This window comes from Dermacentor andersoni, chromosome 2 (genome assembly GCF_023375885.2).
Source record: "Dermacentor andersoni chromosome 2, qqDerAnde1_hic_scaffold, whole genome shotgun sequence".
Taxonomy (NCBI): Eukaryota; Metazoa; Arthropoda; class Arachnida; order Ixodida; family Ixodidae; genus Dermacentor; species Dermacentor andersoni.
This window is the reverse complement of record NC_092815.1, coordinates 224,153,886-224,176,008: the sequence shown is the minus strand read 5'-3', so window position 1 is coordinate 224,176,008 and position 22,123 is coordinate 224,153,886. Positions and strand designations below refer to the sequence as shown.

At 48.8% G+C, this 22,123-nt stretch overlaps 1 protein-coding gene across 8 annotated transcripts in view; it reads right to left on the bottom strand.

Annotated features, from left to right (window-relative positions):
- Nucleotides 1-19,783: 19,783 nt before the first annotated feature.
- The window catches only part of faf (ubiquitin carboxyl-terminal hydrolase-like faf), a 607,534-nt gene continuing 605,194 nt past the window's right edge, over nt 19,784-22,123 (bottom strand). For all 8 annotated transcript variants that reach the window (XM_072286629.1, XM_072286626.1, XM_072286628.1 and 5 more), the window contains one exon: nt 19,784-20,053. In XM_072286629.1, coding sequence (XP_072142730.1) covers nt 19,922-20,053 — 132 coding nt within the window. In that variant the 3' untranslated portion in view covers nt 19,784-19,921. The remainder of the gene's footprint in view (nt 20,054-22,123) is intronic.

Genomic DNA, 22,123 nt, shown 5'->3' with positions numbered 1-22,123 from the left:
CGCTCATAACATCCATCCATCCATCCTGACGTTTACGCCCCCGTTCACCCGGCAAACCGCCCGCGCTTGCCGGAATACTGGACCCCCTAAAATTCTCTATTATTTAGCCATGAACGTACTCAGGCGGCGGCTTCTTATGTCAATGCCGCGTGGGACGCAGCTTGAAAGCGATCTGCGATGCCCCCAAAACAGTGTCAACAGCTCATAGCTTCGCGCGCTGTGTTCTTGCCGCGTACATAGTCTTGAAGAGACGTGGGTCCGCTTAACTTCAAAGCGATCTGCGAAAGTTGCAGAATGAGGCGTTAACTGAGAGCAACGCCAGCCCTGTGTTTTCGCCGCTTCGTTGCCGTTGAAGCGGAAGGCAGCGCAAAGGCAAATTCGTTCGCTACTGCGGGTGCTATCTTCAAAGTGGTCGTCTTATAACGGGATAGACGAAGTACGGTTTTCTCTTTGGGTAAGCATACAATTGCTTAAGCATTCAGAATTAAAATTTACCTACACCGCTTAAACTCTGCGAATGCGGGCTGGCCCGAACACACCGCGCGCCCTGGCACAGCCAGGGATGCAAAACCAAATACATCTAGGGCGCGTGCCATGGCGCTTCGTCGGAAAAGTACCTAGAAATGTAGTACGTGCGTGGGGCGCAGCGATCGAGCGCTGGGCTTGGGAGGAAATGGAAACACGCGGCCGGGGGCATCGCTACTGTAATATATAGATACTTTTCGTTGGCCGGGGGTGCTGGAGCACGGATGGATGGATGGGTGTTATGAGCGTCCCCTTTGGAAGGGGGCGGTGGGCCGCGCCACCAAGCTCCCGCTATTATACCGCCCAATGTCCTACCCAGGTTAAACAATAAAAAAAGAAAGAAAAAAATACCATGAACCCCCCCAACGAAACCCTCTGATCCCCCCATTGCGAACCATGCCCCTGTACGTCTCCGTTCTTTGTCGTTTCCCTACTTCTCTTCCACCAATCCTCCAATCGCCTCTTACTAATCCTTATGCGGACATGTTTACTTTTCCGCTGCTCTCGTTGAACCCAAGGGCTTCAAGGAGGCCAGTGGTGCCCAAATCTACCACTGAGCAGACGTTTTCACATTCTAACAAAACATGTTCCACTGCAGCCAGCACATGCCCCCTCCCACCCCATATCTCGCTCCGTATGCGCGTGCTCCAAGGCATCCCGATCTCGCCTCGAAAAGCAATGAGCCTCCCTTTGAATTATCTGCACAAATTGTTTTTTTCCTGATTTCGTCCTCTCCTCTCCTCCACTGTAAATCAATGCGCTTCCTGCACAGACACCCCAACACTCTCCCAGCCCAGCCACCCTCCTCCATATTCCTCCCCCAAGCAACCCTAGCCGACTGCCAATGTTTGGCCGATTGTTGGGAAATAGTCGGCAGCCGGCTTCACTGGCCACCCGACTTCCGAAAACAGTCGGCCCAACGTCTCCTTCCAGCTACATCGGCACGTGGCCGGCCGCACGGGCTGGGCCTCCGTCAGAGCACGACTGAGCGCGCCAAACGCTCGTCGATGCAACAATCCGGCAATGCATTGGGCCGGCTTTAGTTGCCGACTGAACTTTGGCTCCACGTATTTTTTTTTTTTCGTTAAACAGCATAAAGTGTATTGCACAAAGTACATAACTGCAATAATAACAAGCATTTTGCATGCTGCCACAGCTTATGCACACTGAAAGCACCAGATTGCAACTCTGGACTTTTTTAATTTCTTTTTTAATGAGTTTGCTCGTGTTGCTGCTTTGATTTCAGCTCACGTTTCGCTAAAAGGCGGCACTTTTTGTTTCTCCGCATTGGTGAAACGCTTTCAATTGCTTTTAAACTGGTTCGTTCGCAGCTGGTTCGGTTCGACTGGGTAGGATGTGTCTTTTTCGCATGAACCGTGGCAAGCAGAAATACTAATTAAACACTCTGTGAAAAATGCAAGAAGAAAGAATGCGATCTCATTGTGAAATCTGATCGCGAACGAACAAGCAATGTAAACGCACATGCCTACTTCCAACGACAAGCTGATATAGCGTCTGGCGACTCGGACTAATGAAAAAAAAGTAAAGGAAAATAGTCCAGAGACGGGGAAGAATGCGAGCAAGAAGGGAGGCCGGGTAACCGCAGTAAGAAAAAAAAGAAAGAAAAATACAAAACGTGCCCAACCAGGGGAGGCAGGCGGAGAAGCGCGGGAAACCTTTATTTTCGGTCGCTGTAGGCTGCGCTTGCGGCTGAGAAGCCAGCGGTGTCTGTCGTCAGTAAATTTTGAATAAACGGTGCGATTATAATCTGAGCCCAAGATAAGAAATTCAGAAACGCACTTAAGGCAGCACCACAAAAGCACTTGCATGCGGAAGAATTAACATGGATGCATACGCTATAGTGCGTCGCAACAAATGTACAGTTTAATTGTAATATTTTTTTCAATCAGTATAGTTTTACCTATACAGCTTTGCCTAATATAATTATAAGTTTCTGGCTGAAAACATGTAACGGCTTACATTAGGCAATATTGTATAAGTTTCTTTTTTCTTGTCCATCAATTGCTGCTGTCAACTTTATACGTTTTCACGTATAGCGCTTTCATATATCGCTCTTGCGCAAGAGGAAGGGCCTTCTCGACAATGGCACCACTTCCCAAATGGCAGACTGCGCGCTGCATGCAGGCGCCCACGTAACCTATAGCTCCCATCTAAAAGCTTCGTCATTAGAATATATGACAAATGCATGTACTGCCTCAGTATACGAAATCGCATCCGCCGAAAGTCTCATTGTGGATATTTTATATATGAACGTGCGGTAGATATCCTGCACTTCTAGCTGGCACATACACGAAAAAAAAAAAAAAAAGAATGACAGTCGCTTGGCATGATCCAACTTTTGGTTTCCGCGTTCGAATATACATGTTTTCTGGTTTTCATATGGGGCTATGATGCACTTACGTGACAAATTGAGACCACCGAATGTCCGAAATGACGTCTAATTGATAAAGACATATACCATAATGCCTAAACGAGGTTTACGCCTAAATGAGTATTTGTAATTAATGACATAATGTAGCGAATGGGTACAACCACACACAGAGACACACGTAGCTGGAGTGCCTGAATGCTGGTGTAAGTTGACCATTAAAATAATGAAATAACAATACTATAAAAGGAGGTGTTCTTTACTTGCTGCTACCAGCGTGAGCCAGAGAAGAGGCAACACACGAGAGATACGCACTTAATATTTGCACGAATATAGCGCGAGTTTTTCCCCCGAAATTTTGAGCCTTGGAACGCGCTTCGCATTATATTCGGGTTCGTGACATGAACATAATGAACATAACGTGCGCTATTTTTTCTTTTACTTTACCTAACGCTGACGTTTCACCGTGCGCAAGAGCGCGCGAGCTGGGAGTTCTCACTGTTCATTTCGCGCCGCCTTTATCCTCCCGGTTTAAAACGCTCTTGGTGCCGCATCAATATGGTTACGGCGTCTTTATCGAAACCTTGTGCTATATTACAAGCTTTCTCAAGGATCGCACTGTAGAAATACATTTTGGGGACATTAAAAGCGGGCAATTTCGATTAGGTACAAGGGGCACCCCTCAGGGTGCGGTCCTCTCCCCCTTCCTTTTTAATGTGACTATGCGAAACCTGCCTCCATTACTGGAAAGGATCCCGCATATCAAACACTCCATTTATGCCGATGATATCACCATCTGGACCAATAGCGGTTCCGATGGAGACATCACGAAAGCACTACAAGCGGCCGCGGATACCGTACAAAATTTTGTGCGACGGAATGGTCTAGCGCGCTCGCCGAAAAAAATCGGAGCTTCTCGTCATCCGAGATAAATCAACCAAACACGCCACCGAAAGGGACGCCACCTCACCTATACGAGTCAGTATGGAAGACGGCCCAGTTCCGCCCGTACTGACTATAAGAGTTCTGGGCATGCTAATTCAACATAACACACATAATTCTGAGGCGATTGCCCCATTACAGACGACAGCCCGCCAAATATGTGGTCTAATCAGACGAGTAGCCACACGACACCGCGATATGAAAGAGGCTGATATCTGCCATCTGACGCAGGCTTTCCTCATCAGTCGAATTGTGTATTCCTTCCCTTACTACCACCTACGCCTTTCTGACAAGGAAAAGGTTAACAGCGTCATTCGCACAGCTTATAAAGCTGCCCTTGGTCTCCCGAGGTACGCGAACACTGAACGATTACTTGAGCTAGGTATATACAACACCCTAGACGAACTCGTGGAGGCCCATAAAACAGCCCAACGTGAACGATTCTCCAGCACCGCAACTGGCAGGGTCATTCTAAGTAAACTCGGGCAGAATCCCGTTATGAATTCAGCAAGAAGAACAACATCACTTGGTGCGGTCAAACGCCGTTTGGTTATAAAACCGTTGCCCAAGAACATGCTCCCTGGGAGACACGACAAGAGGCGGTCTGCCAGAGCCAAGGCCCTTCAAGAAAGGTACAAAAGCAACCAGCACACCGCTTATATCGATGCAGCAAAGCAAAATCACCAAACTTACCTAGTGAGCGTCGTGACCGGAGAGGGAAGTATCCGCAAAGCCGCGACCATAAAAACAGTGTCCACCGTGGAAGCGGAAGAGACTGCCATTGCTTTGGCCATCATGAATCCCTCCGTGCAAACTATCATAAGCGACTCAAAAAGGGCAATAGTCAACTTTTCGAGAGGCAGCATAGGCGTCTGTGCAGCGCGAGTCCTACGGGACTTTACAAATTAAAATACTGTAGAACTCGTATGGGTCCCTGCCCATTTGGGTCATCAAGGGAATGAGGAGGCGCACTGGGTAGCCCGAGGTCTGATCAACCGGGAGGTGTTCCCCTCAGACTCGGATCCCATGGATGAGGCACCGACGACATACCACGAGATAACAAACTACTACAAGCCAAAAAGGCGAATCTACCCGCCTCCAAACGCAAGCCTCACGCGAGCGCAAGCCTCAATCCTGCGTCGAATCCAAACTAAGTCGTTTCCCAGCCCACATTGGCTGGCCATAATTACCAACGGGCAATGGAACCCAATATGTCAAAATTGCCCAAATCAAACATTGGCTACCCAAAATCACATTCTTTGGGGGTGCGAGGGCTTACCCCCTCCCAGGTCGCTCCTGTCAGCTCCTTCACAACAGACGTGGGAGGAGCTGCTCAGAACGCCGGATGAAAAACGACAAAAAGCCCTCGTTGCCTGGGCCGAAAGGGTCGCTCCTCGTGAGGGGCCATCCTAGGACTCGGGCCTGCCAGATAACTGAGCAGAATCTCAATGAAGTTGTTACTACCACCTTGTGCAAGACGATCGGCGGCGATGTGCAGGCGCGCCAAGCGAGCGGTCTGCAAAGCCGCCCGGAGGATCGTCGCACAGTGCCTTCGCCGTATTCGATTCTATTACGGGTACGTCTGAAGTGCGCTGCCTGCGAATAACTTTGGTCGCATGGGGGGCAGAAACCGTCATCACCGACGGTGACAAAGAAGTCAGCAGTAACAACGAGTACGGTACTCGTCCTTTCACTGCATTTCGCGACGGCAGTTCGCAGTAACGAGGAATAATTTGCGCCTTGCGAGCACCCGCTTTTATACGCCGTTTCCTGTTTCCTTGCGGCATCACTTCGTGCAATATATATATATATATATATATATATATGTGTGTGTGTGTGTGTGTGTGTGTGTGTGTGTGTGTGTGTGTGTGTGTGTGTGTGTAGTTTTTTGAGCGAGAGAAAGTCCCCTGTCGCGTTATATTAGTGGTCGCGTTATATTGTGCATATACGCTAAGTGTTTAATTGTTTTTTTTAGTGACGTGCCACAAGGGACCATGCCCACTGTCCGACAGCCGCTGAGCCAATTCGTATATTTAAGAAGCTGTGTTCATGCAGCTTTGTCTTGCAGAGGCGACAAATTTAATGTCTTGTCATCGGTCACAAGAAAAGCGAGCATAATAAAGTAACGTGGCGCGAGAAGTCTTCACCAGTGGTTCAGTCACGAATTCATACTTTGAAATTGAGTTCATCTGGCGGTTAGATCAGCTTCCGGCTAAAGGATGGTTCTGTATTTTATTCTGGACTGATCGAACTCTAGTAATTAGAGTGAATAATGAAATCAGAATCAAATTAATTTTTGCCATATATGCAGGTGCGCATGCAACGACCACTATTCTGAGAGCAAGAGTACGTGGAGAGCAGTGTGCAAGTCGCACGAAGAAGACATGTCGCGTAAGTATTACATTTGCTTTCCCAAAAAGCACAAAATTTCAATACTTCAAAAACGGATATGTTTGCAACACTATTGTATCGTTCATTATTGCTTTCTTCTTTTGTAGTTAAACTATCGAGAAAATAACTATTTAACGGGGAACAAATTTTAATCAAGTGGATATTGCATTAGACAGTTCTCGTAATAGTCATCTGACCTGCGGAAAGATTCAAGCAAAATTGTTCGCGAACGGCGTGTTAATTGTAAACGGCCCTGCCGCAGCACAGCAAAAATCGTCAAACGATCTAAGCGCAGGCGACTCGTGGACTGTACAGTTCTAGGAAACATTTCAGTTAGATGTTTTCACTGGGGAGGGTGAGAGAAGCGATTATACGAAGCCGAATTGTGAAGAGATGTCAAAATCTGCAATTTTTGTAGCTATTGTCGATTCGTCTAAGAATAATTAAGGCTGCATGCCAATCAAAGTAAATAATAAAATGGAGCATTTCTGCTGTCGACGTGGATTTGATTGGGAAGAACTAGAGTTAGATCAAATTCTTCTAATTTTTGCTCAATGAACTAATGACATTCAACAATCAAGCAGTTAAGAATTAATAAATTCATGGTATATCATGAGTGTTTTTTCAAGCGCCGTCTCCTGTGAAGCATATCTACCATTTTCGTGCAAAGCTCCCTGGAAAGCGTATTGACTGTGTATCAGGCACGTACGCAGGATTTTTTTTCGGGGGGGGGGGGGGGGGCAAACCAAGGTAACTTTTCTATGCAAATGAAGGGGGAGGGTACTTTACTAATATAAATGTGAATAATGCCTACCATTTACCATAAAGATGCTTAAAGCCGCAAAAAAAATAGAAATAACATGTGTCTCACAGGTACGCCTGTGAGATACACCCCTTCTTTACATGGCAAACAAAGAACCACATCAAATGGACGCGCGCATGAAACATGCGCAGGAAAAACATTGCCAAGAACAAGTTAACAAGCGAAAGTGCAAAATAAAGATTTCTAGTAGCGTTTTTTTTTTTATTAGCTCTGGAAGAATTATAGAGAAATGTATATTTGCGGAACAATCACAGTTCTTTTGGATCCCTCGTTTACTGCTCTACCAAGTAGCAAAACCGACTCGAGTTGTTATTTGGGAAGTTGCGTAACGATGTGTGGTCACCAGTTCCGTACAACCGCGTAGAGCGCAAGACGCTTCCGTTCGAGACGTACTGCGCCAACCGCGGAAGGTTAGAAAAAGACCCACATTAGCACAGCATAGAAGTGGTTATGTCACGCGGCTCGACTGATAACTGTAGAAGCGTCATTCAAACCACACGGAATTATTCTCCACTTGCAGCGGCGTTTTCTCTCCTTCCTTTTCAATAAAAGGATGTTGATCCACAAATATTTTCACTAGCAATTTTTGCTTTTCCTCCCTGTTAGGCTGTTATTTTGGGTGAGGGAACAAACGCGAGTTAATGACATCTTAGTTGAAATCAAGAAAAGGAAATGGGCATGGGCTGGACATGGAATGAGGAGGGAAGATAACCGATGGTCATTACGGGTTACGGACTGGATTCCAAGGGAAGGGAAGCGTAGCAAGGGGCGGCACAAAGTTAGGTGGGCGGATGAGATTAAGAAGTTTGCAGGGACAACATGGCTACAATTAGTACATGATCGGGGTAAAGTGTACTAGAAGAGTACACTTTAACTGGGGTAGTTGGATAACACGGAGGAAGGAAACTAAGGAGAGGCCCTACCCCCTCCGCGCGCTAGGAGAAAAGTGTGGCGGAAATGACGTAGTAGGTTCTCATTTTTTTTGCTGCTTTCTTATTTTTTTTGTTGTATGGCCACGCCTTTTGGGCCACAATGGCGGCGTTGTTATGGTTTTGAGCGCTCACACGTGTTGCTCTGGTAGGTTTCGGGCCGTGGCAAAGGCGCTGAGTGGGCGGGTTTGCGTTAGTCACCGTGTCTTGTTGCGCTGTGTTACCTGCACCGTGCTCTGCCAGATGTTGCGCGAGCGCGCGCGACACCACGCGCAGCGCGGCGTGGTTTCGCGAAAGATGTAAACAAGAGAGGAGGGTGGCCCAAAAGGCGGAGCATCGCCATGAGCAACGCCAAATTCCGGCTTCACTTTTGCTTCACAAAGAGTGACGTCAGGGCCTCTCCTTAGTTTCCTTCCTCCGTGTTGGATAAGTATGGGAGAGGCCTAGCTTTGCCCTGCAGTGGGCGTAAGCAGTCTGATGATGATGATGACTTAGCGCCATCCACCACGCGCCAGCATTGCTAAAACAAAGCCTTCGAGATTGCCAGCAAATTTTTGTAGCAGCAATTAGCTTTGGGTTTTACGTTTACGTCGGCCTTCCAGAATTTTGTCAGTGTTCAGTTTTCCTCGGGACTCGAAAGACCTCACGACAAAAATAGCCCAAATATAGCCATGTAGCCAACTCGGAATTTTCGACGCCAACCCGCATAAAAGTAGCCCAATTTGGCTATTAATAGCCCAATCTGGCAACTCTGAAGGCAAATTAAGGCAGCTGTACGTAGCTTTAAGCAAAGCCAAATCGGTTTAGCCAACAAAACGTGCGATGTCCTGAGGTCGGGTGTCATTCGGGTGTGCATAGCCATCATTTGAAGTGCTCTGCACTTATAAAACAATGAAATGGCGACTACCCTGGCATTTCATTTCAGCCAGAGATGGCAGTGCATTTTAAATCTTCGTGCCTGCCAATCAGACAGTGAATAAGCAAGATCTCAACTTCTCTTCGCCATAACCTTGAAGGCCACTTCATTGTTCAGAAAATTTTCCGTTTTGCGGGCACCGCCATTGGCCCCATAGACTTAATGTGTAAATACAAACGATATTTTGGGTGGCCGCCAGCTCTACATTCGATTATCCGTACTCCGTTCGTAGCTGTAGCGTATGCCGACTCTGCCATCATTATATCCTCTGGCAACCTAGAAGAGACATCAAGTATGATCTGAAAGAACCAAGAAATCAAATATGGCCTCATAGATTACATGCTAGATGGCAATCCCTGAGGCCTTGCCTTGGTTGCCAAACTAAGCCTCAGACTGCAAACACAGAGCGTCAACATCGGGATCATCACATCCTATGACGGACCATCTCGCAGAATTATCAAGCAGAATAATGACTGTGGGGTGGCGCACAGATTCATCGCCGCGTCGCTACAGGGTAAAACTCAATTTTCTGCATCCCAAACAAACTTTATTGAAATTGGGTTGTAGTGTTGTGCCTCCCCGCCAAATGGCATTCATATGTGACATAGGTCACGGGACACTGAACAGATGGTGTTAAGAACGGCCAGCTGCAGTGCAAGTTTGCCAGCCATTTACGCCAGCGGTGGCAACCTCATCTTGGAACGCCGCCGCCAACATCTAGCCACGGCGTGACTAAGTCGACTTTGTGTCGGGAACAATGCGCGCGTCCTCCACTCTCCGTCGCTTCAGCTAGGTTGCGTTCGACGAAGCAGGCTTTGTGCGCAACACAACAACGCGGACCTGATCTGCTACGGGTGGGGGAGTTGCCGCGGGAAAGCCGACGAAGGCTCCTTCCCACGCGCCGACCAAGACGCAAAACAATGTGCTACCCGGCTCAGAGTTCTACGAAGCCCCTCTGACGTCGGCTCCGGACCATTACACACATGTGTGTGTGCGGCACGTGTATGTAAGCCCTCATCCTCCTCCAAGTCGATAGACCTCCTCCTCCTCCAAGTCGATAGCCCTCCTCCTCCTCCAAAAGGGTGGGTCATCTACAATGACGTCGAACTATGACGTCGAGCAGAGTGCATATAAGCAGCGATTGTCGGCTGCTAGAGTGTGCTCGTTGTCGTGCTAGAAATGTACTCGTGAGCTGCGTGCTCGTTGTCGTGCTAGATATGTACTCGTGAGCTGTGTGCTCGTAAGCTGTTTGCTGTATGCTTTGTCTTGCGGGCTCCATTTGGGAGTCACGCTAGACTGTAGATGTATCTCATGTTCAACTGTAAATAACATGTAAATAAATCCTGCTCTCTTAAGTCCCGACGAAGAGTCAAGCTCCTTCCTACAGCTACGACTGCCAAATCTTACATCTGAATGGCAGCGGTGAGATCGGCCTACAGCTCGTAGATCGTCCGACAACTCTAACAAATGGTGGCAGCGGCGAGATCGTCCGACGAATCTTACAATGGTGCCACAGCGCCCATGCATATAAGTGATGTCCACCTGATTAAAGGTTATCCGAATAGGGCCCGCACTGGTGTAGCATGCTCACTTTGTGTCACTGCGCAGGCAACACAACAATAATAAATACAAGTGCTACAATACTAATGAATGCTGCCCACGTTCTTTGTGCTCTGCTGTGTGCGAGTGCTTAAGATATATTGTAATATTAATACTGCGAGACAGCTGTTAAGCCTCAACGGTTTATTTCGCACACGGAGGAAGGAAACTCAGGAGAGGCCCTGACGTCACTCTTTGTGAAGCTAAAGTGAAGCCGGAAGTTTGCGTTGCTCACGGCGTTGCTCCGCCTTGCGGGCCAGATCTCCTCTCTTGTTTACCTTTCCCGCGAAACCACGCCGCGCTCCGCGCAACCGGCCTCTCGGACGCGCGCGCTCCGCAGCAATACTAAATAAAATCATGTAATCGCGATATCTCAATGCATTACCGTTGCCGAAGTCATGTTGAAAGAAGTTCATAATGAACTTCGCAAATTGGGATGTGAGGTCGAATCGGCTGCTTTTACCGGCTTTTATGAAAATAAACATGCTTTATCAGGCCAGCCAAATGAGCTATTCTCATCAACCGCGGGTACCGGCCGCTGCCCAGTTCTTGCGCGATTTTTAAAGAAGTCACCTTTGTCGCTGACTTCTACTTTCTCTTCTCTGCTTGGACTTCCTGGGGCGCTCAGACGATCTTGCGAGCTAGACGTCTGGCTTTACGAAAAAAGACGTCTGGCGTACGCATTCTGGCTTTATCTCACTGCACTGGAGATACGTACGTACGAGTCACACCGACCCATTTGCGATCCGTTTGGAGTTTATGAGCACAAACACGTTCTCGCTCGAGGAATAGCCGTGCTTTAATTATTGAACAAAGTTCGGGTGGCCGCGCATCACTACGACAGCGCGCCGGCGAGGAGGCAAAATGTCATTTCTGACTTCGCGTTTAAATTCATTGACTGCGGTCTGATGTGCCTTCTTACCACGGTAAGCGGTAATAAGGCGTAACCAAAGTTTTGCGATAGCCGGCGCAAGGTGCAGAACAGTACGCGCGTAGAAATAAGACACGTGCGACCATGGAACAGCCGTTTGATGTGTTCGCAGGCGTACGTTCTGTGGAGCCATGTCGAGCCTTGCAGCGCATCCGCTAACCTTCACTTTCGTGAGCTTTTCGCGCGCACAGATAAGATACGCCTGCCGTAGGGAGGATTCGTTGCTTAAGTCAAATGCAGCCGCTTCTTTCACATCTTCCAGGATGAAGCATCGGCTGGCAGGCGCACGGTGCCGAGGGTAGCAAAATGCACATGTTCGGCGTAACGCTCTATCAGCACGTGTATTGAGATACACATGTGCAGGTTTGCATGAACCTCGAACGCGCTCTGCTTAAAAGACTTCGTGCTGTCTCGAGTACTGCGAGGAACAAGCAACAGTTAAGCAACATGTGTTTTAATATGCACAAAAGCAAGTTGCTACTGAACGCGAACTATGTATTCATAACGTACGTCTACGTGCCGCAAATGCACCATATGCGCTGTAAAAAGCAGGAATCACTGACCTTCAAAACGTTCATTGTACAGATTCTGAAACGCATCAGTTTCGGCCTGCGATGGCACGTTAGCATGATTGCGCCAAAACAGCAATATTTCCCGCGGATATTCCTTCGTCCGTTGCCATTGCCGTGGCACGGTACGTTGCGTACAGCGTTGCCATGCGCGTTCATTTCACGAACTTTAGTTTCTCCTGTCCCACCTGGCCACAGCAACATCCGGGAGAGCACGGTGCAGATAACGCAGTGCAACAAAACGCGGAGACCAACGCAAACCTGGCCGCACGGCGCCTTTGCCACGGCACGAAACCTACGGAGCAACACGTGTGAGCGCACAGAACCAAACAAAGCCGCCACTGTGGCCCGAAAGGCGTGGCCGCTACTGCAAAGAAATAAAAAATGAGCAAAAAAGAGGAGAACCTACTACGTCATTTCCTCCACACTTTCTCCTAGCGCGCGTAAAGCCCCTCCATCCACGCGCCACCGCCGCTTTGCTCGGCGGTGGCGCGCCAAGTGGTCTACAGCTGTGAAGATCCATCGTTTACCGCCGGTGGTTAAGGGTAGCGGTCCACAGAGGTCGATACCAACGCGCGCTAGGTGAAAGTGTTTCCTCAGTTTCCTTCCTTCACGATGATTTCGCAGTTCGCGCGCTGAAGACGATGACGTTGGCCATGGTGATGAATATATACAGATGAAGAAGATGAAGGGGTATAATAATGCTCACACAATTTCCCCCGCGCGTGGAAGCGGCCAACCTGGCCGCTGGTTACGCTGGTTATGGCGGGAAATTTAACGCCGTATGAAAGGCTTTAAACGCGAAACATGCACAATCTCTGTGGCACGGCACCGGCCCTCCAAAGGCGGAACAACTGGAGTGACACGATAGTTAACTGGCGACGTCTGTTCCCGAACAATGTAGGGCCCGATAAAATGCGACTGAAATTTCTCGCACAATCCAGGAGCGCGAACTGGGGTCCACAGTAACACTTCGTCTCCTGGGTGGAAGGAAACGACACGGTGAGATGCATCATAGCGAATTTTGCGGTTGACTGGCGTCGGTGTTGAGGCGGGCCCGTTCGCGACACCGGGCAATGCGCGAAACGAACTGCTCACACACTGATGCGGACGAAGGCACGGGGACACCGAAGAAAGAAACGTCGAGGATAGTGAGTGGTTGGCGACCATACACAAGGAAAAAGGGCGAGTACCCCGTAGTGCGTTGGACGGCCGTGTTGTATGCGCAAGTGACGAATGGTAGAATGGCATCCCAATTGGTGTGGTCACGGTTGATGTACATAGATATCATGTCGGATAGCGTGCGATGAACGTGCTCTGTGAGACCATTAGTTTGAGGGTGGTAGCTGGAAGTCGTTTTAAGGATGGTGTTGGACGCACGGAGAACATCGTCGAGAAGTTTAGAGAGAAAGGCCCTGCCGCGGTCACTCAAAAGGACATGTGGGGCCCCGTGCCGTAAAAAGATGGCTTCCAAGAAAAAGGCTGCAACCTCCTCTGCGGATCCCGAAGATAGTGCGGTTGTTTCAGCGTACCGTGCCAAGTGGTCTACAGCAGTGACGATCCATCGTTTACCGCCGGTGGTTAAGGGTAGCGGTCCATAGAGGTCGATACCAACAACTGCGAAAGGAGCTCCAGGACACTGACAGGTTAGAACAGTCCAGCCAGAGGTGATGTCAGTCGTTTGCGGTGTTGGCAGAGCGAACAGGAAGCCACGTATTTCGCTACGCTGGTTGCAAGTCCAGGCCAAGAGAAGCGGCTCCAAATTCGCTCATAGGTTTTATGGAAACCAAAGTGACCGGCAGTGGGATCGTCATGAAAGGTCTCCAATATGTGGGCCCGAAGTGATCGGGGAACGACAGGAACCCAACAGTGCCCTTCGGGATGAAACACGTACCGGTATAATATCGAATTTCCGATCTTGAAGTTCTTCAACTTCCGACGGAGCCGAGCGTTAGGTGTGCGAGATGATCCGCGGATACGTTCCATAACGGAGTGGCAGTAGGAGTCATTACGTTGGCTAGAGGCAAACGTATGAGAATGGCTGGATGGGAGCCGGTCGAGAGCAGCGAGCGAAGGGAATGCAGGCGACGCACCCTGCGGTTTGCTCACGAAAGGTGGTAAGGAAGCAGCGTTTGAAGACGGTGGTAGCTAGGGGACAACGAGAGAGCATCGGCATCCTTGTGTTTCTTTCCAGACTTGTAGGTGACGTCGAAGTCGTATTCTTGTTAACGAAGTATCCAACGGCCGAGACGTCCCGTTAAATTATTTAGCGTCGCCAACCAGCACAAGGCGTGGTGGTCAGTACCGACCGTAAAGTGGCGGCCGTGCAGTTAAGGCCGAAATTTTTGGACGGACCAAACAGCGGCGAGGCACTCTTGCTCGGTAATCGTATAATTTTTCGCTGCAGCTTTTAGCGTGCGACTTGCGTATGCAACCACACGTTCTTCAGAATTTTGCTGACGTTGCAGAAGAACAGCGCCGATACAGTGTCCGCTGGCGTCAGTATGTAGGAGAGTGGGTGCGGTGTTGTCGAAATGACAAAGCACAGGTTCGGACGTAAGAGCACGCTTGAGGGCGTCAAAAGCAGTTTGGCATTCGTCCGACCATACGTAGGGAGTCCAGAAGGAAGGAGTTGATGGAGTGGCGCCGCAATGGTGGCAAAGTTACGTATGAAGCGCCGGAAATACGAAGCTAGGCCAAGGAAGCTACGCAAGTCTTTGGCACGTTGAGGCCTGGGGAAGCGGAGGACAGCGGTAATCTTGTCGGGGTCGGGTCGAAGCTTGGCCCTCCTTACTGACAAGGTGTCCGAGCACTTTAATGGTTTTGCTGGCGAAGTGGCGCTTTTTCTGTATTCAGCTGAAGGCCAGCAGCTGAGAGGCATGTCAGGACTTCGTCGAGGCGCTGCAAGTGCTGATGGAAGGTCGACGAAAATATGATGTCGTCAAAGTAGCATAAGCAAGTCTTCCACTTTAGACCCCGTAGTACGGTGTCAATCATCCGCTAAAATGTGGCGGGAGCATTACGCAAGCCGAACGGCATTATATTAAATTCATAAAGTCCATAGGGTGTGGCAAAGGCGGTTTTCTCCTTGTCTGTTTTGGTGCATGGGTATTTGCCAGTATCCGGAGCGTAGATCAAGGCTGGAGAAATACTCCGCGCCTTGTGATGAATCTAACGCATCATCGATTCGGGGCAGTGGATATACATCTTTGCGGGTTATTTTGTTCAGGGCACGGTAGTCTACGCAAAATCGCACTGAGCCGTCTTTCTTACGCATCAAAACGACAGGTGACGACCACGGGCTTGATGATGGGCGGATTATGCTACGTTTCAGCATGTCGGCAACGTGGGTATCGATGATCTGGCGCTCAGCGAAAGAAACGCGATATGGCCGCCGGCGCACGATGGAAGTTCCATCTGTGTGCATGCGATGAACCGTCGCAGAAGTCTGTCCGAGAATAGGAGAGTGTACGTCGAAGGAGTCTATGCTTGGATAACAACGCCAGTAACTCCCCCGTCTGCTGTAGCGTTAAATCGGAGCTGATGGTACTAGCGAGAACAGAAGCAGGGACCATATTCATAGCTGTGGATGGTTGTGAAACAGCAGTAGTCGATGTAAGCACAGAGACAGGCTGTGTGTCCAAGACGCACATGAGAACGGCGCCTTTAGAAAGCAGAACTGGCTCATGGGTTGAGTACAGCCAAAGTGGCCGTGCCGTTGGTAAAGCGCGAACAAGGCTGGGTGCCAGAGCAACCCCTTTGGATAAGCAACGGGCTGTCGGTACAACTAAAACGTCACCATCGGCGATGTCAGAGTTAACTACAAGGAGTTGTTCGCGACCAGGGGGCACCATACAATCGTCAGCAGATCGTAAGCGAAGGCGTTGTTCGTGCACATCGTCGGAATGGTAGGTCCAGTGGCGTAGCAACAGGGGGGGGGGGGGGGGGGGGCATTGGCCCCGGGTGCAAGGAGCCAATAGGGGGGGCGGGGGTGTCACATACGTCTGAAGACACCCCTCTTTCCGCCGGCTACACCCGGGGCGGGGGGGGGGGGGGGGGGGTGACAGAAGACCGATGGGCCCCGGGTGCCAGACGACCTAGCTACGCCACTGGGTAGGTCTCTGTCAAGTTAACGAGGCGTTGACGGCACGAGATGAAAGCAGACGCCGAAGAGAGAAAGTCCCACCCCAGTATAAGCATGTGAGCACAGGAAGTCAACACTGCGAACTGGATATGGTGGCGTATCCCGTCGATCGAAACTATGCGGTGCATTGCGCCGATGGCCGAATCACAATATTATTTTCACCACGAAGAAGAGCTCCACTGTAAGGTGTAGGAACTTTGCGTAGACGAGCGCACAAGCTAGCGTGAATAATGGAAATAGCTGCTCCCGTATCAGGCAAAGATAGGACTGGTACACCTTCTACACACACGAATAAAGTACTGGCCGGGCACGCCGAATCAGGAGACGCGTCACCGGCGACAGGTTGTAAACGGATGGCCTGCAGTGCGTCCAGGTTTGGCAAGTCGCGATCACATCGTTTACGGTATTTGAATTCTTGGTCGCGAGTGCGTTGAACGCGACGTGGGCAATGCCCTTTGGGATGTGACGAACACGATCAGATTCTGTCATTGTGGCGTCAACACGGCGACAAAGGGCGAGAACGTCCTCGATATAAGAGGTGTACGTTTCCCCGGGAAGTTGCGTGCGTCCATCAAGCTTTTTCTTAGCGACCTCAGAGCGAACGTTGGGTGCGCCAAAAATCTGCCGAAGCTGGTGTTTGAATGCCGCCCAGTCAGGGAAGGTGCTCTCGTGGTTGAGAAACCAAGTCCTGGCAACGTCAGTGAGGTAGAATGTGACGTTGCGAAGCTTGTGCATGTCATCCCGCCGGTTCGACTCACTCACGCGATCATAATTGTCCAGCAGGTCATCCACGTCGTCACTACGAAGGCCAGCAAACATGGTGGGATCGCGCTGCCGCGTGCTGACGGTCCATGAAGGAACGGCCGGTGGGGCAGAGACGCCGGAGGCTCCTGGAGGATCTTCTTGGGGCATGCTGGCGGAAAGGCGGAGCAAGCGGCGGCCTGAACGAAGCTCCAGGGAAACTCGAAGGCGTAGAGGACCAAGGGATCGAAAGCAGCCTACACAACTTGCGAGACAGCTGTTAAGCCTCAACGGTTTATTTCGCAGCTCGCGCGCCGAAAACGATGCCGATATATATATATATATATATATATATATATATATATATATATATATATATATATATATGCTCACAATACTATTAATAGATGAATATGGTATATGCCTCGTTCTCGCTTGACATTTAAGCAAAAACTGGCATATCTAAATATTGCAAGCAAGAGTATCAAAGTATTGGGCCACGTTGTCTCAAAGGGTGGCATCCAGCCAGACCACGAAAATATTACTGCTGTTCTCCAGTTTCCTTGCCCACAGCAGCAGAAAGATTTACATAGTTTTCTTGGCTTGGCATCCTATCCTTATCGATTTATCCGCAACTTCGCTGCAATAGTGGCTCCTCTATACAAGCTATGGGGGACCGGTGTTTCTCACGTGGACTGATGACTGCAAGTCGGCTTTTCAAGCTCTCAAGCAGCACTTTACTTCCGGACCAGTGCCTTGCCACTTCATTGACAGAGCCCCCACAATACTTCATACGGACGCTGTCACAAAGTGCGTGCCTGCGCCACACCTGGAGATAGCCGCCGCAGTGCTGCTCGCACGGTGATCAGGAGGAGGACTCCCCATTGTTCCCGAGCTTGCCAGACCAGTTGGTCACGTGGGTCATCAGAGCGGGATGAGGGACAAGCTTGCCTCGGCGAGCGTGGGCAGAGTGGTTTGGAAGACGGAGCAGCGTGGTCATGCACCGAGAGACAGCTGAAGATGTGGTCGGCATGCTGAAACGCCTAGGCCAAAGTCTTTGCCGGTAGAGCGACAGACGGTGCAAGTCCGTCAAGATCTTCGGCAGCGAGGTACCAGCAGCCTGACGCTCTTTAGATCGGTATCTCGGCGACGCCACAGATAAGCCTCATGTTCCAACCTGATCTCGGAACTTTCCGCCGGACCCTTTTTTAAATCGCCTTATATCTTTAATTAGTTATTCTTGTATGCTCTCTTAGAGTAGTGTTTGCCACGTTTATTGTCGCATGTATTTTTCATTTGTGTCACATATTTGATTGTTATTTCGCGAGTGTTAGAAATTCCCACATGGTGGGCTTTGTGTTGTGCGTCGTGTCAGAGTTGGTGTTGCGTGTTGCCCCGCACGCCTTCCGCGAGGCTTTGCAACATCTGCTTTCGGTTTCCGTATTTTTTTCCATCATGTCGCCGGCCTGATTTTCTTTTATTAAATTGAGTGTGTGTTTTTACGTCACCACCCGTCTCATGCCTCTGGTCCACGGGCGATCAGGCGTGGACCTTATCGCCGGTCAGCAGTGGGGTGGGTTTGTTGTCACCCCATCCCCTCCGGTTCGGAGAGTGGGAATACATAACCACCAATCTTTGACAGACGCAAACATACAAGATACTGGAACTGTACTTCTGCATCCTAATGCAACCTCTAAAGAGCAAGTCATGGCGTATACCAGGTGAACACTTTCTCCAGCTCAGCGGTACTACACCATCACAGAGCAAGAGTGTCTGGCTACTTTTTGGTCGATTCAGGAATTTTACCCATACCTGAAGCGCAGCACTTTATTCCCTTCGTTAAAAAAACAGTGAGCAAATAAATTAAGGGATCACCGAACCCTTCTTTATTTGTTCTTTTTGTTAATCTGCCTTCTTCTAAACGTAATAATAATGCCCGAAACGAAGATTTGTAGAGGCGAGTTCGTCACACGAGTAGCTCTCTTTGCCAGTACATGTTGCTGCAAGTGGTTTCACTTGTTTAACCCTTTAACCCCCAATCGCGAGTTGTACATGTCATGGGAGCTTGTACCAATACCACTAATGACAAGCCACACCCGTTCAACCCGAAGTTGTGCTGCTCCCACAGCCAAAGATGAGTTATGGTCTGGATTGAGAGAAGGTTGCCCTCAAGAGCAGCTTTTTTTTTTAAATTTTGTGTTACTTTTAGCCAGACACCACATACAATACATATTCAGAATCAAAATGACAAAAAAATTATGACTACTTGAAAAATTTGGAAAATTTCTTACATTTTCCCCAGAATTATTTTGGAGTTAAAGGCTTAATAGAACATTTGTGCCCAAAACGAGACCCTTGCCATGTTAAGTGCTTGTAAAAGTTACCAGGAAAATTCCTAAGTTTGCGCTGCCAGACAACAAAACCCCCAGATATATCTACCAGATTTACCTTTCCAAAAATAATGGCTGATTTCTATCCCCTCCCCCAAATTAGAAAAAAAATATATATATAAAACCCGAAAGCGATGGACCCTAAGCATAACCAGAGCACACATGCTGTGTGTGTTGAAAAAATGATAACATCCATTTGTGACGAAATAACAGTGCTATTCCCAGGGCCTGTAGCAAAAGTTCACCAATCCAGTTCGCTAGCCTCAACCTACTTTTCATTAGGCAGTGCCCGAGTTATCCTGTGCTATGCTACAACTTTGCTAAGCTACATCTTACCGCTATTCTCATGATGAAGGCAAAGCATGCGAGTCCTCTGCATCGAGTGAGCACGAGTCCTCATTGACACATTCCATGACTAGGCTTCGAAATTGTCATGTGAACACAGTTGGGGACACTCACCTTTCCATCACTGGCTGTAGACGCAAGGAAATTAATAACAATTTGTGTCATTTTATTTAGAAACAAGACGAAAAACAGGCGAATAGAAGGCAAGCCAAGCGTGGCACGAGCCTTTATCGCTCTATCACATGAGGCTAAACTTTCACAGCACAATAGTTTGTACACCAGAACAGTCAGGCATCATCGGTCCTGTGGGGCTGCTCCTCCTTGCTTGGCGGCGGCTGCTCCTCGGCTTGGTAGCGCAGGGTAGCACTGGGCGGCGCAAAGGCTGGTGCCTCTTCTGGCAATTCAGCCTCTTCGGGCTCCTGTGCACACAAATTTATGAGAATAAACACTTAGCAGTAGGGTGTCAACAAGATGCAGTGGCAATTGCCAAAATTAAGAGCAGCTTGTGTTTTTCAAGTAAGTGCATTTCCAGAAGCTGCGCTTCAGCATCGCAACTTCATTTCCTCATGGCTTCTTGCACTTCTGCTCTGCTGGAACCTAAGTGGAATACTTGTACTTGGGCATGCTAGCTGTCTCCATTGCCGACCTTGCATACACGTAAAATCCCCCTTGTGCAGTTTCCTTGTCGCTTACACATTCAGAACACGTATTTCTCCAAGCGCCCTATGAAAAACATAGTGTTTACACTGTGTGTCAAGTCGTATTCCAATGCCTTTGATGTGATGTTATGACACGAAGTCTTAACGCAAAAATGTGTTTTTGCTTTATGGAAGGCTTTTTGTGTAATAGCCCAAGGGGAAAGAAGCACACGAGGCTGTTGGTGATTTGCATGCTGGCAATCATAATACTATTATTAACATTATTTTAAGCCCACACTTAAGCTGCTGCTAGCATTTCATTATGTGCAATCATTCATGACAGCAAATGCACGCATCTGTGAAGAGCATGCACGAGCTGAGCTGCACAATGTGGCCTTTTATTGCATCACATGCAGCACACATCGAATGCTTCCTGTAACGCCCTCAGTAGAAGCAGCCAATGTGCACCTAAACCTCTGAATTCTATCCAGATTTGGCACAGAAGTGTGGGCTCGGGGCACATACAAGTGAGAACAGGAAGAAGCAAAGAATAACATACACTCAAGCTTCATCCAGGATGACCTACCTCATAAGGCTCGGAGGCTGCCACAGAAAGGTTCATATTCTGGCCTACCTTTGCGTACAATGCAAGTTGCTATCGAAGATGAGTAAAGTAGTGCAAAAACAAAGACTGCAGCCCCTGCTGCCATTCTTTGTTCACTTATCACCCACTGCACGAATAACACTGTCTCTATGCCGAGCAAGAGCAAGAAGCACAATAATTAAATTAAACCTGTCGACCTTATACCAGTGGTACTTTTACAAAGTACTTAAGCAATAAAATTTGAGACCTACTATTACAGCACTGCAGTCAAACCTCATTACAACGAACTAATAAATTGAACCAAACCTTGTTCATACGTTTGGGGGGAAAATGCGGAGTACTAACCGGGAAAATGACGAGGCAAAATTGGCATCCACCCGAATTGTAGCACGAAGCTACAAAGGAAACCCGTACGTTTTTCTCAAGAAAGAAAACCTTGCAGTTGTCGATTAATTTGGCCTCACTCTGCGATCGCTAGCCTCCTGGTAAACTCGGACGGTAGAGCGACCGCCCCAGAAAGGTGCTGGTCTGGGATTCGAGTCCCAGGTCAGGATGAATTTTCTTTCAACTGCGAAGTTTTCTTCCCGAGAAATCCGTATGTGTTTGCTTTTAAGCTTCATGGTGCAATTCGCGTGAGTGCCAATTCTTCCTTTTCAGTACTTTCCTCCACCTTGCGGGCTTCCGTAGAACTGATTTGTCATAACTGGGAAGATGTATGATCTGAAGTCACAAAAATAATTGGCAGACTCAACTGTAGCTGACAATTACATAATGCGAAGGTCAAAAGCGTGGCAGTTTGGGCGAGTTGGTATGTCATAACTGTTTAAGGCTAGTAGCGCCGCTCAGGACGAGCAAAAAAGGACAGAGGTAGGGGTAATCAAAGGGAGCGCTGCTCTCTTTGATTACCCCTACCTCTGTCCTTTTTTGCTCGTCCTGAGCGGCGCTACTAGCCTTAAACAGATAATGCGAAGCATTGCATAGATCGAATCGTTGCAGTATTCGCCGAGTTGGTTGGGCCCAAGCAGCTTGAGATGCACATTTCTTGTGGCTCGGCAAGCCTATGTTTGTGCTCCAGGGTTCTTTGAGCGGGGCATTTTGGTGGGAAGTTTTGATGCGCCCAGTCAGTGTGGCATGAGATACCGAGGCGTGCCGTGAAGGTGGCGCCTGAGCGACCCGAGATGAACATTGTTACTTTCCTATCCTGTAATGTTTTAAGAGGGGAATATAAAGCCGAAATCAAATCGAGC